At 52.8% G+C, this 12,197-nt stretch overlaps 1 protein-coding gene across 37 annotated transcripts in view; it reads right to left on the minus strand.

The window, feature by feature from the left end:
• The window catches only part of RALGPS1 (Ral GEF with PH domain and SH3 binding motif 1), a 309,829-nt gene that overhangs the window by 38,409 nt on the left and 259,223 nt on the right, over nucleotides 1–12,197 (minus strand). For all 37 annotated transcript variants that reach the window (XR_010148845.1, XR_010148843.1, XR_010148844.1 and 34 more), the window contains one exon: nucleotides 10,065–10,132. Coding sequence is in view for 34 of the 37 variants with exons in the window: in XM_054659088.2 (XP_054515063.1) it covers nucleotides 10,065–10,132 (68 nt within the window). In the remaining 3 variants the exon portion in view is untranslated. The remainder of the gene's footprint in view (nucleotides 1–10,064; nucleotides 10,133–12,197) is intronic.

Genomic DNA, 12,197 nt, shown 5'->3' on the forward strand with positions numbered 1-12,197 from the left:
GCCCCACGCTGAGCTGGGAGCTCACAGTCCAGTCTCATTCTTTGGAGCCTGCGTTTTCTCACTGGAGGAGGGGGCTTGACAACTGTGCAACCGGGTGCTCTTGCAGGTACCACTCTGAGCCTCTGGTGCACACGGTGACTTTCACCTAATGTGAAGGGGGCTTAGTGTCCTCAGTGTTTCTCCTGCCCAGGCTGAGAATCCAGTTCCCAAGGACTCAGGCCCTCTCCAGGTCTGCCAGACCCTGTGGCTCTCCAGGACGCTGGGGCCCCTCTGCACAGAAAGTCTGTGTTGAAACCCTTCTCTGGCCAGGTTTCACAGTGGAGCCTGGGAGCTGGTCACTTTCACATTCACACACATTGTTTCTCATACATGCAGCTCTCACGAGTTCTCGCTGTCAGCCAAGAGCTGTCTCACACATCATTTAGAGGGCCTGGTTCATTTCCCTTTTTTTTTTTCTTGAGACAAGGTCTTGCTCTGTCACCCAAGCTGGAGCGCGGTGGCGCGATCATGGCTCACTGTAGCCTCCACCTCCTGGGATCAAGCGATCTCACCTAAGCCCTGAGGAGCTGGGGCTGTAGGCACGCGCCACCATGCCCAGATAATTTATATACTTTTGTAGAGATGGGGTTTTGCCATGTTGCCCAGGCTGGTCTTGAACTCCTGGGCTCAAGTGATCCTCCTGCTTCGGCTTCCCAAAGTGCTGGGATTACAGGTGAGAGCCACTGCACCTGGTTGACCATGATCATTTCTTAGATTCCTAGGCCACGGGAAGCGCGGAGCAGCAGATGCTGGGGGAGCCGCTGGTACTCGTGAGGAGCTGGGCCACATCCAGGCAGGGAGTTGGCCAGAAGTGGGTTTGAGTCTCGCCTCTTCTGCTTGACCTTGACGTGACAGGCTGCTGAGATGGGAGACTCAAGAACAAAGGAGATGTGAAATCCCAGAGTAATGGGCCACAACTGGCCTCCTATCCCTGAGGTCCTCATGGAGGGCCCCTCCCACCCATCCATTCCGAAAATATAAACGGGCAGAGAGAGTATGTTTCCAGAGAGAGGAGCACATGGAGAGAGGGCCTACAGCTTGCCCCTGGCTGTTCTCTTTTTCTACTCACACATAGTTAGGCGGAGTCTCCACAGACCCCCTGCGGAGGTTGAACTATGTCTCTAGCAGTCAGGAGACCCAGGGGAGCTGCTGTGCCTTACTCAGGCCTGACGAGGCCAAACGGCTGTGCCAGAAGACAGCGGTGGCCACAGGCAAGTCTGTTGTGCTCACAGGTCTGTTAGAATGAGGACAGGTATGGCCTCCTGTGGACCGAGGTGGCCCATGTGAGGAAAGCTGGCAGAGTTGAGGGCTGGAGGGGACCCAAACATCAGGAAGCTGGCAGTGGGCACCAGACTTTGTGGGGGGGCATGGAAGGGGCTGCAGGGGTCCCCAAAATAGATTTGCATCTGCCTGGGTCAAGGGACTTGTGGAATCTCTGAAATACCCACGGAAGTGCCTGGGAGAAGAAGCATCAGCGATATCGGCTGCCAGCTAGAAGGCCCTGTGAAATGGTTTGCCCCCTCCAAATCTCATGTTGAAATGTGATTTCCAGTGTTAGAGGCAAGGCCTGGTGGGAGGTGACTGGATCGGGGGGCAGATCCTTCATGAATGGTTTAGCACCATCCCCTTGGTGATAAGTGAGTTCTCACTCAGTTCATGTGAGGTCTGGTTGTTTAAAAGTCTGGGAACTCGCCTCTCCTCACCCCTGAATCTCTTGCTTCTGCTCTCACCATGTAACATGCTTGTTCATCCTTCACCTTCTGTAAGCTTCTTGAGGCCCTCACCAGAAGCCAAGCAGATGTTGGTGCCATGCTTGTAAAGCTTGCAGAACTGGGAGCCAATTAAACCTCTTTTTAAAATAAATTACTCAGCCTCAGGTATTTATTTATGGTGATGCAAGAATGGCCTAACACAGAAAATAGGTACTAGGAGTGGGGTATTTTCTGTATTAGTACATTTGCTTACTATAAAGGGATACCTGAGGCTGGATAATTTATAAAGAAAAGATGTTTAGGCTGGGCGTGGTGACTCACGCCTGTAATCCCAGGACTTTGGGAGGCCAAGGTGGGCAGATCACCTGAGATCAGGAGTTCAAGAGCAGCCTGGCCAACATAGTGAAACCCATCTCTACTAAAAATACAAAAATTTGCTGGGCATGGTGGCGGGCGACTGTAATCCCAGCTACTCGGGAGGCTGAGGCAGGAGAATCACTTGAAGTCAGGAGACAGAGGCTGCAGTGAGCCGAGATCACATCACTGCACTCCAGCCTGGGTGACAGAGCGAGACTCCATCAAAAAAATAAATAAATAAATAAAAGGAAGGGAGGAAGGGAGGAAGGGAGGAAGGAAGGGAGGGAGGGAGGGAGGAAGGGAGGGAGGGAGGAAGGAAGGAAGGAAGGAAGGAAGGAAGGAAGGAAGGAAGGAAAGAAGGAAGGAAGGCAGGAAGGAAGGAAGGAAGGAAGGAAGGAAAGAAGGAAGGAAGGAAGGAAGGAAGGAAGGTAGGTAGGTAGGCTTAACTGGCTCATGGTTCTACAGGCTGTAAGGAATTATGCTGCCAGCATCTGCTTCCAGTGATGGCCTCAGGAAGCTAAGGTACAAGTTACCACGCCTTGCTAATTTTTTTTTTTTTTTAAACAGATGGGGTTTTGCCATATTGCTCAGGCCGGTCTCAAACTCTACTCTGGGCTCAAGCCATCTGCCTGCCTCAGCCTCTCAAAGTTCCAGGATTACAGGCATGAACCACCACGCCTGGCCCCCTAAACATGAGATCTGCAGGGGAAACATACTCTCGCTGCCCGTTTATATTTTCAGAATGGATGGGCGGGAGAGGCCCTCCTTGAGGAGCTCCAGGGATAGGAGGCCAGTTGTGGCCCATTACTCTGGGATTTCACATCTCCTTTGTTCTTGAGTCTCCCATCTCAGCAGCCTTGACATCAAGGTCAAGCAGAAGAGGCAAGACTCAAACCTACCTCTGGCCAACTCCTTGCCTGGATGTGGCTCATATGACCCTATGCTCCAATTACGACTGTATCCTCTCCCCCAGTTGCCACAGGCCAAAGAGATGGAGAAAGGCCTAGGGAGGGAGAAGGGCCAAACACTCCTCCTCTCTTGCCACAAACAGCCAGGCCTGAAGCACCCCAACTAGGTTGTGACAAGGAGATTAGAGTTAATGTTAGATCGGGTTTGGAGTTCTGATTCTTACATGGAAGTTGCCTTCTGAGGACCAACTGGGGACAATGTGTGACTCAAAAGTGACTGTAGGAAAGTCAAGGACATGCCAATGTAATGCCTACTTGCATTATACGGATATATGGAGCTGTGGGGACAGAGCCCCAGAGGCTGTCCAGAGCCTTGGGCTTGGCAACTGGTTCTGCCACTTCCTCAATGCATGAGGCTGTGCGAGCACCTGCATCTTCACCTGTAGAATGGGGATGACATTGGCCCTACCTCACAGTGTCTGTGTCAGGGTCACTGAGTGAGCACATGACAAGCACTTACGATGGTGCTTGGCAGAGAGTACAGGCTCAAAGCAGCTTAGCTGCTATGACTGGTATTACATAACTCTTGGAGCCTCTGTTTCCCTCCTGTGGAACAGCTGAGGTGCTGGCTTTAAAACCTGTCCACAAAGTCTTTGATGCTGCTCCCATTCAGTGGTAGGGTCTACGTCCCTCTCCTTGGACCTGCAGGCTTTCGTGACTGCCCTGAGCAGCAGAGTGTGGCAGCAGTAAGGCTGCGTGACTTCTGAGGCTGGCTCATAAGGGCTCTGTGATGCAGGTTCTACCCTGCTCTCCTTAGCCATTTGCTCTGGGTGAAAGCCAGCTGCCCTGCAGGAGGCTGCAATACTGAGGCTGCCATGCTGTCAGGAGGCCCAGGCCACAGTGGGGGGCCACAGGTAAGTGTTCTGCGCCCCCCGCTTGTAGCCCAAGCCCCATCTGGCAGCAAGTACTGAGCATGTGAGTGAAGATGGCTCCAGGTGACTCCAGCTCCAGCCGGAGCCCTGTTCAGCTTCCTGACCGACAGAGTCTATGCATGTAATAAAATGGTTGTTTCATGCCCTTAGGTTCTGGGGTGGCTCGTGAGTGACAGCAGTACTGGTATGCTGGTGAGTGCCTCAGCAGGAGCTCCCTCTGTCCCCCTACCAACTCCCCGATGTCTGGACGGCACCAGAGCCCGCCTGGGAGGCCATGAGCTAACACTCTCAAGAGGTGAGTGTATGCCAGGGGCTGGACTAAGGGGACTTCCCCAGAGACCCTGTGAAGTATGTCTGTATGAAGATTCCTATTCCTATTTCTCCAATAGGAAAACAGGGGGATCAAACCAATGACCCAAGGGCCTACAGCTAAGAACTGCTGGAGCCAGGCTCTGAACTGAGCTCTGCCTGACTCCAGAGGTGGTTTCTACCACCAGGCAATACAATAGGGAGACACGCAGGTGTGTCAGAGAGCAGTCCTCACAGTGCGAGCACAGAAACCAGAGGCCAAGGCTGAAGATTTTCCTGGACTCGCGGTGCTGCCCAGGAATCTTCTGAGAAAACCTGTCAGTTGGTAAAGCCACGTGGAGGCGGGGCTAACAAAATCTGGAAATGTCTTCACCAGTTCCAAAGTACACACAAACATTACTTGCCCTCTCTGGGGGTCAACGTTCTTTATGATTTTTTTCTCTCCAGGAAAATATTAGTTCATTTATAGAAACTAAACATTACATGTGGAGGGAAAATGGAAAACGTGGCATTCTTGGCCTTTTTTTCTCCACAGACACAGAAACTGAGAAGGTTTCTCCATTTCCTTTCTCACAGCCTATTTGTTGGTGTGGAACTGCCTGTGAAGTCATTCTGCAGGGGTGGAAAGTGGGGGCCAGCTCTCTGTGGGCAACAGGGACCATCCCAGAGACAAAGGGCAGCCTCAGCCCACAGACCACTTCGGACGTGAATCAAGGCCTCAAAGGGCGAGACCTGGGCCACTGTCAATGCGAGGGCAGGTGGGCTGGGTAGAGGGGTAGAGGCGTGGGCACTGCCTAGAAGAGGGCCAGAGAGACCGCCCGGCACATTGGTCTTGCTCCCACTGCCTCCTTTCAGCTCCTCAGTGTACCCATCCTTGCCCCTGGCAGCTTTTGCTGCCTGTTTCCCCGACTAAAATGGGAGCTTTGTGGGGAAGGTTCTTGCCTTCTCTTGCTGGGCACCTGGCTCACAGCAAGTCCTTGGCCTGGAAGTCTTGGGTGAATGAATGAATGAACATGTCTTAGGGCCTCTCCTTTGCAGGTGTGGGGGATGTGCCTACTGGAAAGGGCACCGAGCTGAAGCCTAAACCCCCTCCTGAGGAGCCGGGGAAGCCTGCGTTCCTCCCATTCCTGGGACTGCAAGAGGCACATTCCTGTCCCTGAGTCTGGTCAGGCTCCTGCCACGCAGCTCAGTCTGGCTGCCAGGTCCAGAAAGGCCTCCCTGGAGCTGCCCCTCTGGCCCCACCCTTCCCAGGACCCCAGGCTACCCCACAGCTGCAGCAGCACCCACTCTCTGTCTTCTGAGGCTGCTAGTGGGAAGCTGGGACCCCCGAGTGTGTCTGAAACCTTCCAGGCACTCCTCGACCCTCTAGTGATCAATGAAAACCTTCACATCCTGCTTCCAGGGCTGAAGCCAGGGATTTGGAAAATTGGTGGAAAACACTCCTATGAGCTGGGGCTTGCTCTGCTGTGGAAAACTGCCGGCATCAGCACTTCTCCCAAGGCTGTGCCGAGTCAGCAGTCAGCCCACTCTGGAGCTGCCTCTGAGGACCAGGTGCCTACAGGACCCTGTAAGGAGCTTGAAGAGTTGTGGCTGACAGAGGGATTTCTGTCCTGGGCTCTAGGAATTCTAGACTGGGCCCTTCCTCAAGGAGCTTTCAGTCTGGCGGAGCAGACAGACATGGGCAAATAAGCCCACAACTAACTGTGCCATCACTGCAGAAGGAAGTGCCACGGAGGGGCATGAGGGCCAGTTGCAGGAAGGAGCCAGGGCCAGCATGTGCCTGTAAAAGCCAGATAGTAAACAGTTCACGCTCTGCAGGCCACAGGGTCTTTGTCCCAAGCACTCAACTCTGCCACTGCTGCATGAAAACAGCCACAGGCGATATGTCAACCAAAGAGGGGTGGCTGTGCCCATATGAAAACAGAGGGTGGATCTGTCCCACAGTTTGCCACAGCCTGGCTGTTACACGGCCTGACCTGATTGGGGGTGGGGGTGATAGTGGGGAGAAGGCTTCCCCAAGGCAGTGATATTTAGCTAAAAGCTGCAGGCTGAGGCAATGATGGAGGCAGAATCACAATATGACAATTATGATAATCACATCACCATGATCAAGTTCCACCTAACACGTGTGTTCTATGTTACGCACTGTGCTAATAACAACACTACCCTGTGAAGGAGGAAGATTTTATGCCCACTTTACAGATAGAGACACTGAGGCTTGGCAGTATGCTGAGTACTCTGTTCACACAATTCAGCTGCATTTTTTGCCCTGCCCACTTGCCACTTCTGTTCGGGGGAGGCTGACCCCTGAGATGTATCTCCTGGACCCCTTTCCCCCAGCTTTCTATTGGATTTGGCCAATGAAAGGCTCTGGCGGCAGACTGAGGGCTGTTGGAGAGGGAGGCCAGGGATTTTTCTCCGCTCGCTCCTGCTTCCCCCTCCCTGCCCACAGACCCTGCACAGCCAATCATCCTCCAGAACTCAGCCATCCCTGGGGTTGGTAACACTTCTTCCCCATGCCCTTTAGCCTAAGGCTCCACCCTCCCCAGGACCCTGGGCCGGCCCATGGGTGCCTCGCCATGCTTTATTGGTTCTGTTCATTAAAGTCTCTTCATGTGAACCATCTGGGGTCCATTCTGTCCCCTGCCAGGGCTCTGATGCTGGAGGTTGGCTGGCTTGCTGGTTTCTGGTCTCACATGGCTAATAAACAACAGAGCCAAGTAGAGGTGTGGGTGGATTGTGGGAAAGGAGGCTGTACCTGAGGAGGCTGGGCCAGGGCTGGCTCCTAGCTGCCCAGCTGACTTCCAGGACAGTCAGGGGTCAAAGGAGGCCAGGAAATGCAGTGCCTCCTTTCCTGCCCCAGGGCCCAGTGAGTGACCCCATTCTTGAGGCCCCCAATTAGCACTTTTAGTTTTCTAAGCCTGGCTCCAGGTCTGCAACCTCCTGTTCTTCTCCCTAACCCTAGCAGGGGGAGCCAGTGTTGCTCAGCGCAGACCTGGGCTGGGGGCTAGGGCTGAGGCTGAGGCTGAGGCTGAGGCTGAGGCAGGGCCCTGGGCTCTTCCTCAGGGAGGAGATAGTGGGGCAGATGGTGGTGAAATGCAGGGACCAGCTGGGTCACATAGATGCCTGGAGGGGAAGAGGAAGCCTCTGTCACCATCGCCTTGGCAGGAAGCAGCATGCAGGCGTGTTGAATGGCTGGTGCTAGGGAGAGCCTGGCTGGCAGATGAGGGCTTGGGCTGGAGGTGAAGGGTGGAGGCACCAGGGAGGAGGAGAGCCCTCTGAGGCTCAGTCGTGAGGCTGCAGCAACAGGATCTCCTCCACACTTGGGCTAGTGTATACCAGGGGCCCACCCAGAGCTGCAGCCTGGCTCTTCATCCACCCATCTATCCACCCACCCACCCACTCACCCATCCATCCCTCTCCTCCAAAAACCCTACGAAAATTGAGCATCTACAAAGGGCAGGCATAATGCCAGGTGCTAAAGATCCAACGAGGAATGAGTCGGGCCCAGTGACCAGACAGAGAATAATGACAAGTTGTGGTGAGTGCCATAAAGAAGCCAAGAGCTGAAATAAAGGCCACCCTGAGCCCAACAGGATGAGCAGGAGCAGACCACAAAAACAAGGGGAAGAATGTCTAAGGCTCGAGCGAGGGGCCTGGGGAGGAGAACTTCACAGAGGCCTTGCTACTCTCAGGCAGAGGTGAGGCTAGGGTGTGGCCTGTGGATGGACAGAACCACTAGGGAAAGGCAGAGTTGGCTCACACCAAGGCGAACACCATCCTGTGCCTGACCCTGGGCTCTCCCACCTCTCCCTGCTCAGTGGCTCCAGCATGGAATCAGGCAGCAGGAAGGGGCACCGGGAGATGGGTATTCCAGAGCTGTCTGAAGGACAGCAAGTGTGGCATGGAGACTTCTTGGCATTTAAAGAAGTCCAGGGATGTGGCTCATCCTGTGAAGGCTATTGAACTGAAGAGGCTACAAAGGCCAAACAGGCCTCTTATTCACACTAATTTGGAGGGGACTCGGAAGGACAGACCACCACTTTCATTTTGCTCCAGAATTCTGGCACTATCTCCCGATGCAATAGGCTAGTCTTTGCTAGCATTCCTTCTGTAGCTCTAAACAACTGCTGTCTCCTACAGTCTTCTGATAGGAACCCTGCCCTGCTCCCTCCTCGTCCCCCACAGGTCAGTTGTAGGTGACTGCGCACCTAAAAGGAGCAATGCTGACCGAGGGGGAAGGTGTTCTAGAATGGCAGAAATGACAAAGTAGAGACAAGACCAGCACTAGGAGCTTTCCTTCTGGCCACCTTTGCTGGGGGTCACCTGCCACATATGGAAGGCAATGGATTTGGAAGACTGCAAGAGATATTTTAATACTGGGCTTATGGAAACCCTGTGAAAATCAAGCTTCTGCCAGGACTGTCTTGAGGTATAGACAACAGCATTTCCGGAGACCCCGAGAATCAACCAGCATGTCTCTCTAAGATACCAGAGGCCCCCAGGGGTGCTGGAGGCAGGGTCTGGCTTGTCCAATGCAGCCAGGAGAGGCTGGAAAAGGCAAGCAGCCCAGAGTCCCCCCTGGGAATCAGGGCAGAGCCTTACTGGGTGGGGCTCATGAGAGGCTGCCACACTGGCCCTATGGGCTCTGTGGTCCTGTGTCCAGCAGGAGCTGTTACAGAGGTTGGCCTGGCACCAGACAGTGGGGAGAGTGGCTTGAGCAGGTCAATGGGCTAGGGGAGGTGTGGCACCACGTAGCAGCTTGTAGCAGCCACCCCCTTACAAACAGGGCACATCAGACTCTGAGCCGAGTGCCTTCCAAATAGTATTTTGTTTTTGACATTCCAACGTTCCTGGGAGGAAGGTTTCATCATCCCATTTTATAGGATAAAAAAAAAAAAAAAAAAAAAAAGGAGGCCCAAAGGGGTTAAGTCACTTGTCCAAGACTGCAGTGGCCTAGAACCCAGGGTGGTATGACCTAGAGCGCAAACCAGGGGGAGGAAGTGCTGTTGGGTTCCCCTTGACCCCCCACGCCCCCGACCTCTCCCTGGACAGCAGTGGAGATCAGCTCCTGTCGTTGAGAGTCAGTTGGAATATGAGTAAAAAGTAACCATTAAATAATAACGATGAAGCAGCCAACACTGAGCACACTTTCACAATGTCAGTGTGAGCAGAGCACTTTACAGGCAGGCACGAGCTTACTCAGGCATCACAACAACCCGAGAAGGTAAGTCGTCATATTATCTTCATTCTGTGGATGAGGCCACTGAAAATTACAGGTAAAGTGACAAAGCCAGGAAACAGCGGAGCTCGGGCTTGACTGCAAAGCCTGGGCTCAAATCACTAGGGGACAGTGTATGTGTGTGTGTTTCACAAGTCTGATGAGCCACCTGCATCTGGTGGCACCAAATACCCTGGGCATCCTCCGCACCCCTCCAGGGCACATAAACCCAAGCCTGGGCAGCAGCCCCGCTAAGGGTCTGGAGAGCCTGGAGAAGATGCTGGGGCTTTCTCTACCTTGTGTGTGCTCCCAACTTGGGGCTCTGATCCTGCCTCTCTTGGGGCTGTTCAGGCCCAGGCTCTAACACTCAGGCTCTTCCAGGGAGCCCCGGCACAGAGGGGAACCACAGAAGTCCCGCATGATCAGGAGCCTGGGCAGGCTGGTGCAGGAGGGCTGTGAACAGGGATAACTGAGTCTGCTAAGCTGCAAACTTGATTTGCCCTTGGCCTCCCCAGTCAAGGCCAACTCTGGCAGCCACAATTAGGCTATTAAGTTGGTTTGCTCCCACTCGAGGTAGCTACGATACCTGCAAGATCTTCCTTGGAAGAGACTAGTCTTGGAGAGCTGCTTCCTGGTTCGATTCTGAGCGACAGTCTGAAAACAAAGATTTTCATAAGATCAGATGGGCTCTGGTTTACCACACAGGAACCTGTTTGGGGCTGGGAAAAGCTACTATAGTCACAGAAGCCAGGAATACTGTGAGATCTGCTCCAGATCACAGTCACTTCCCTCTGAGGTCTCCGGGGGTTTCCACAGCCAAGAAACAATGGTTAAGAAAGACAAAGTGAAAAGGAGTTGAGTGTGGCCTACTCCTACTGAGCACAGATGTGTTCACTCTGAACCAGTACATTTTCTAGATGAGGAAACTGAGGAGTGGTGAGGTTAAGCAGCTTCCCCAAATTCATAGGATTAGCAAGTGGCAGAGTAGGGGATCAAACCCAGGAATGTGTGACCCTGAACCAGAGTTAGTTTTTTCTTTCTTTTCTTTTTTTTTCTTTCTTTCTTTCTCTTTCTTTCTATCTTTCTTTCTTTCCTTTCTTTCTCTCTCTCTCTTTTTCTTTCTTTCTTTTCTCTCTCTCTCTCTGTCTTTCTTTCTTTCTTTTGATGGAGTCTTGCTCTGTCGCCAGGCTGGAATGCAGTTATTCTCCTGCCTCAGCCTCCCACGTAGCTGGCTGGGAATACAGGCATGCGTCCCCAACCCCAGCTAATTTTTGTATTCTTAGTAGAGACGGGGTTTCACCATGTTGGCCAGGATGGTCTCAATCTCTTGACCTTATGATCTGCCCGCCTCGGCCTCCCCTTTTTTGAGACAGTCTCACTCTGTCGCCCAAACTACAGTGCAGTGGCAAGATCTCGGCTCACTGCACCCTCTGCCTCCCAGGTTCAAGCGATTCTCATACCTCAGCCTCCCGAGTAGGTGGGATTACAGGCGTGTGCCACCATGCCTGGCTAATTTTTGTATTTTTAGTAGAGGTGGGGTTTCACCGTGTTGCCCAGGCTGGTCTCGAACTCCTGAGCTCAAGTGACCAGCCCGCTTTGGCCTCCCAAAGTGCTGAGATTACAGGCATGAGCCACCGCACGTGGCCTCTCAACTGGAGTGTTTAATCATTACACTGCACTCCCCATGATCAGATGCCCTTAGAGAGGCACAAGGCAACGGACATGCTATGAGGACTGGCCCTTCAATATATCTTTTTGAAGCATCGAATAGGAACTTCTGGGTGAAAATGACAGAGTGAGACTAGATGCCAGACTCTCCCTCTCCTCCCAAAACCAACAAAAAATTATAAAAGCTTACAAGTAAAAGAACTCACCAGGTGCAACTAAACAAGGGAAGGGGCATAATTTAAAGCTATGAACTTCAAAGAATTAGAGTTAAGGAAAGAAAAAGAGGATTCTGAAACTGGACCAAGAGTTGCATCATGGCATGGCTCCTGTCAAGCCCAATGAGGGGTCTCACTGGGTCTGAGTGGGGGTCCTTATCGCTCCCTCTGCTGAATGGCACCAGCTGCTAAGGAACTAGGTGGAGAGCACGGCAGCTCCTCTGATGGAAATGAAGGCTCCACGGGGCATGATGTGAAACCTGAGGGTATCTCTTTCTGGAATGGGATACAGCTCCCCAACGAGGTGAAGGAAACTCCAACACAGGCCTTTTGCCAGAACACACATATGTGAAACAGACTGCTTGCTTACTGCCTCCACAGAGCCTGAGCCTTCTACTCCCACAGGCTACAGAAGAGGAGAAAGACTAAAACCCCTGGACCTCCCAGCTAGCAGTAAGGGGTTCCCCCTCACACACATGGGAGGAGGGCCAGACATCTCTCCCACCCTCGGATCACACCCATGGAACATCCAGACAGAGCTTCTCAAATGGGAGCCAGAAGAAAAGAAATGGTATGGCAATACAGCCAACATCCTCTTGCAAAAGAAGGAAAGAGAACAGGTGAGCATTGCCCAACGGCCCAACCGAGAAGGCAGCCCCAGGAGCAGACGAAATCCCCTCAAGTGCTTAGAGCAGTGGAACAACTTATTACAAACACAAGTAAAACAAAACCCGAAAAATGAGATGCTAAAACAAAGGAATGAGAAGAAAAAAGGAGATTGAAGACCTAGGGGGAACAAATCCAGGACTGAAATAAGAGAGTGCTGAATGAATACC

Source organism: Pan troglodytes, chromosome 11 (genome assembly GCF_028858775.2).
Source record: "Pan troglodytes isolate AG18354 chromosome 11, NHGRI_mPanTro3-v2.0_pri, whole genome shotgun sequence".
NCBI lineage: Eukaryota > Metazoa > Chordata > Mammalia > Primates > Hominidae > Pan > Pan troglodytes.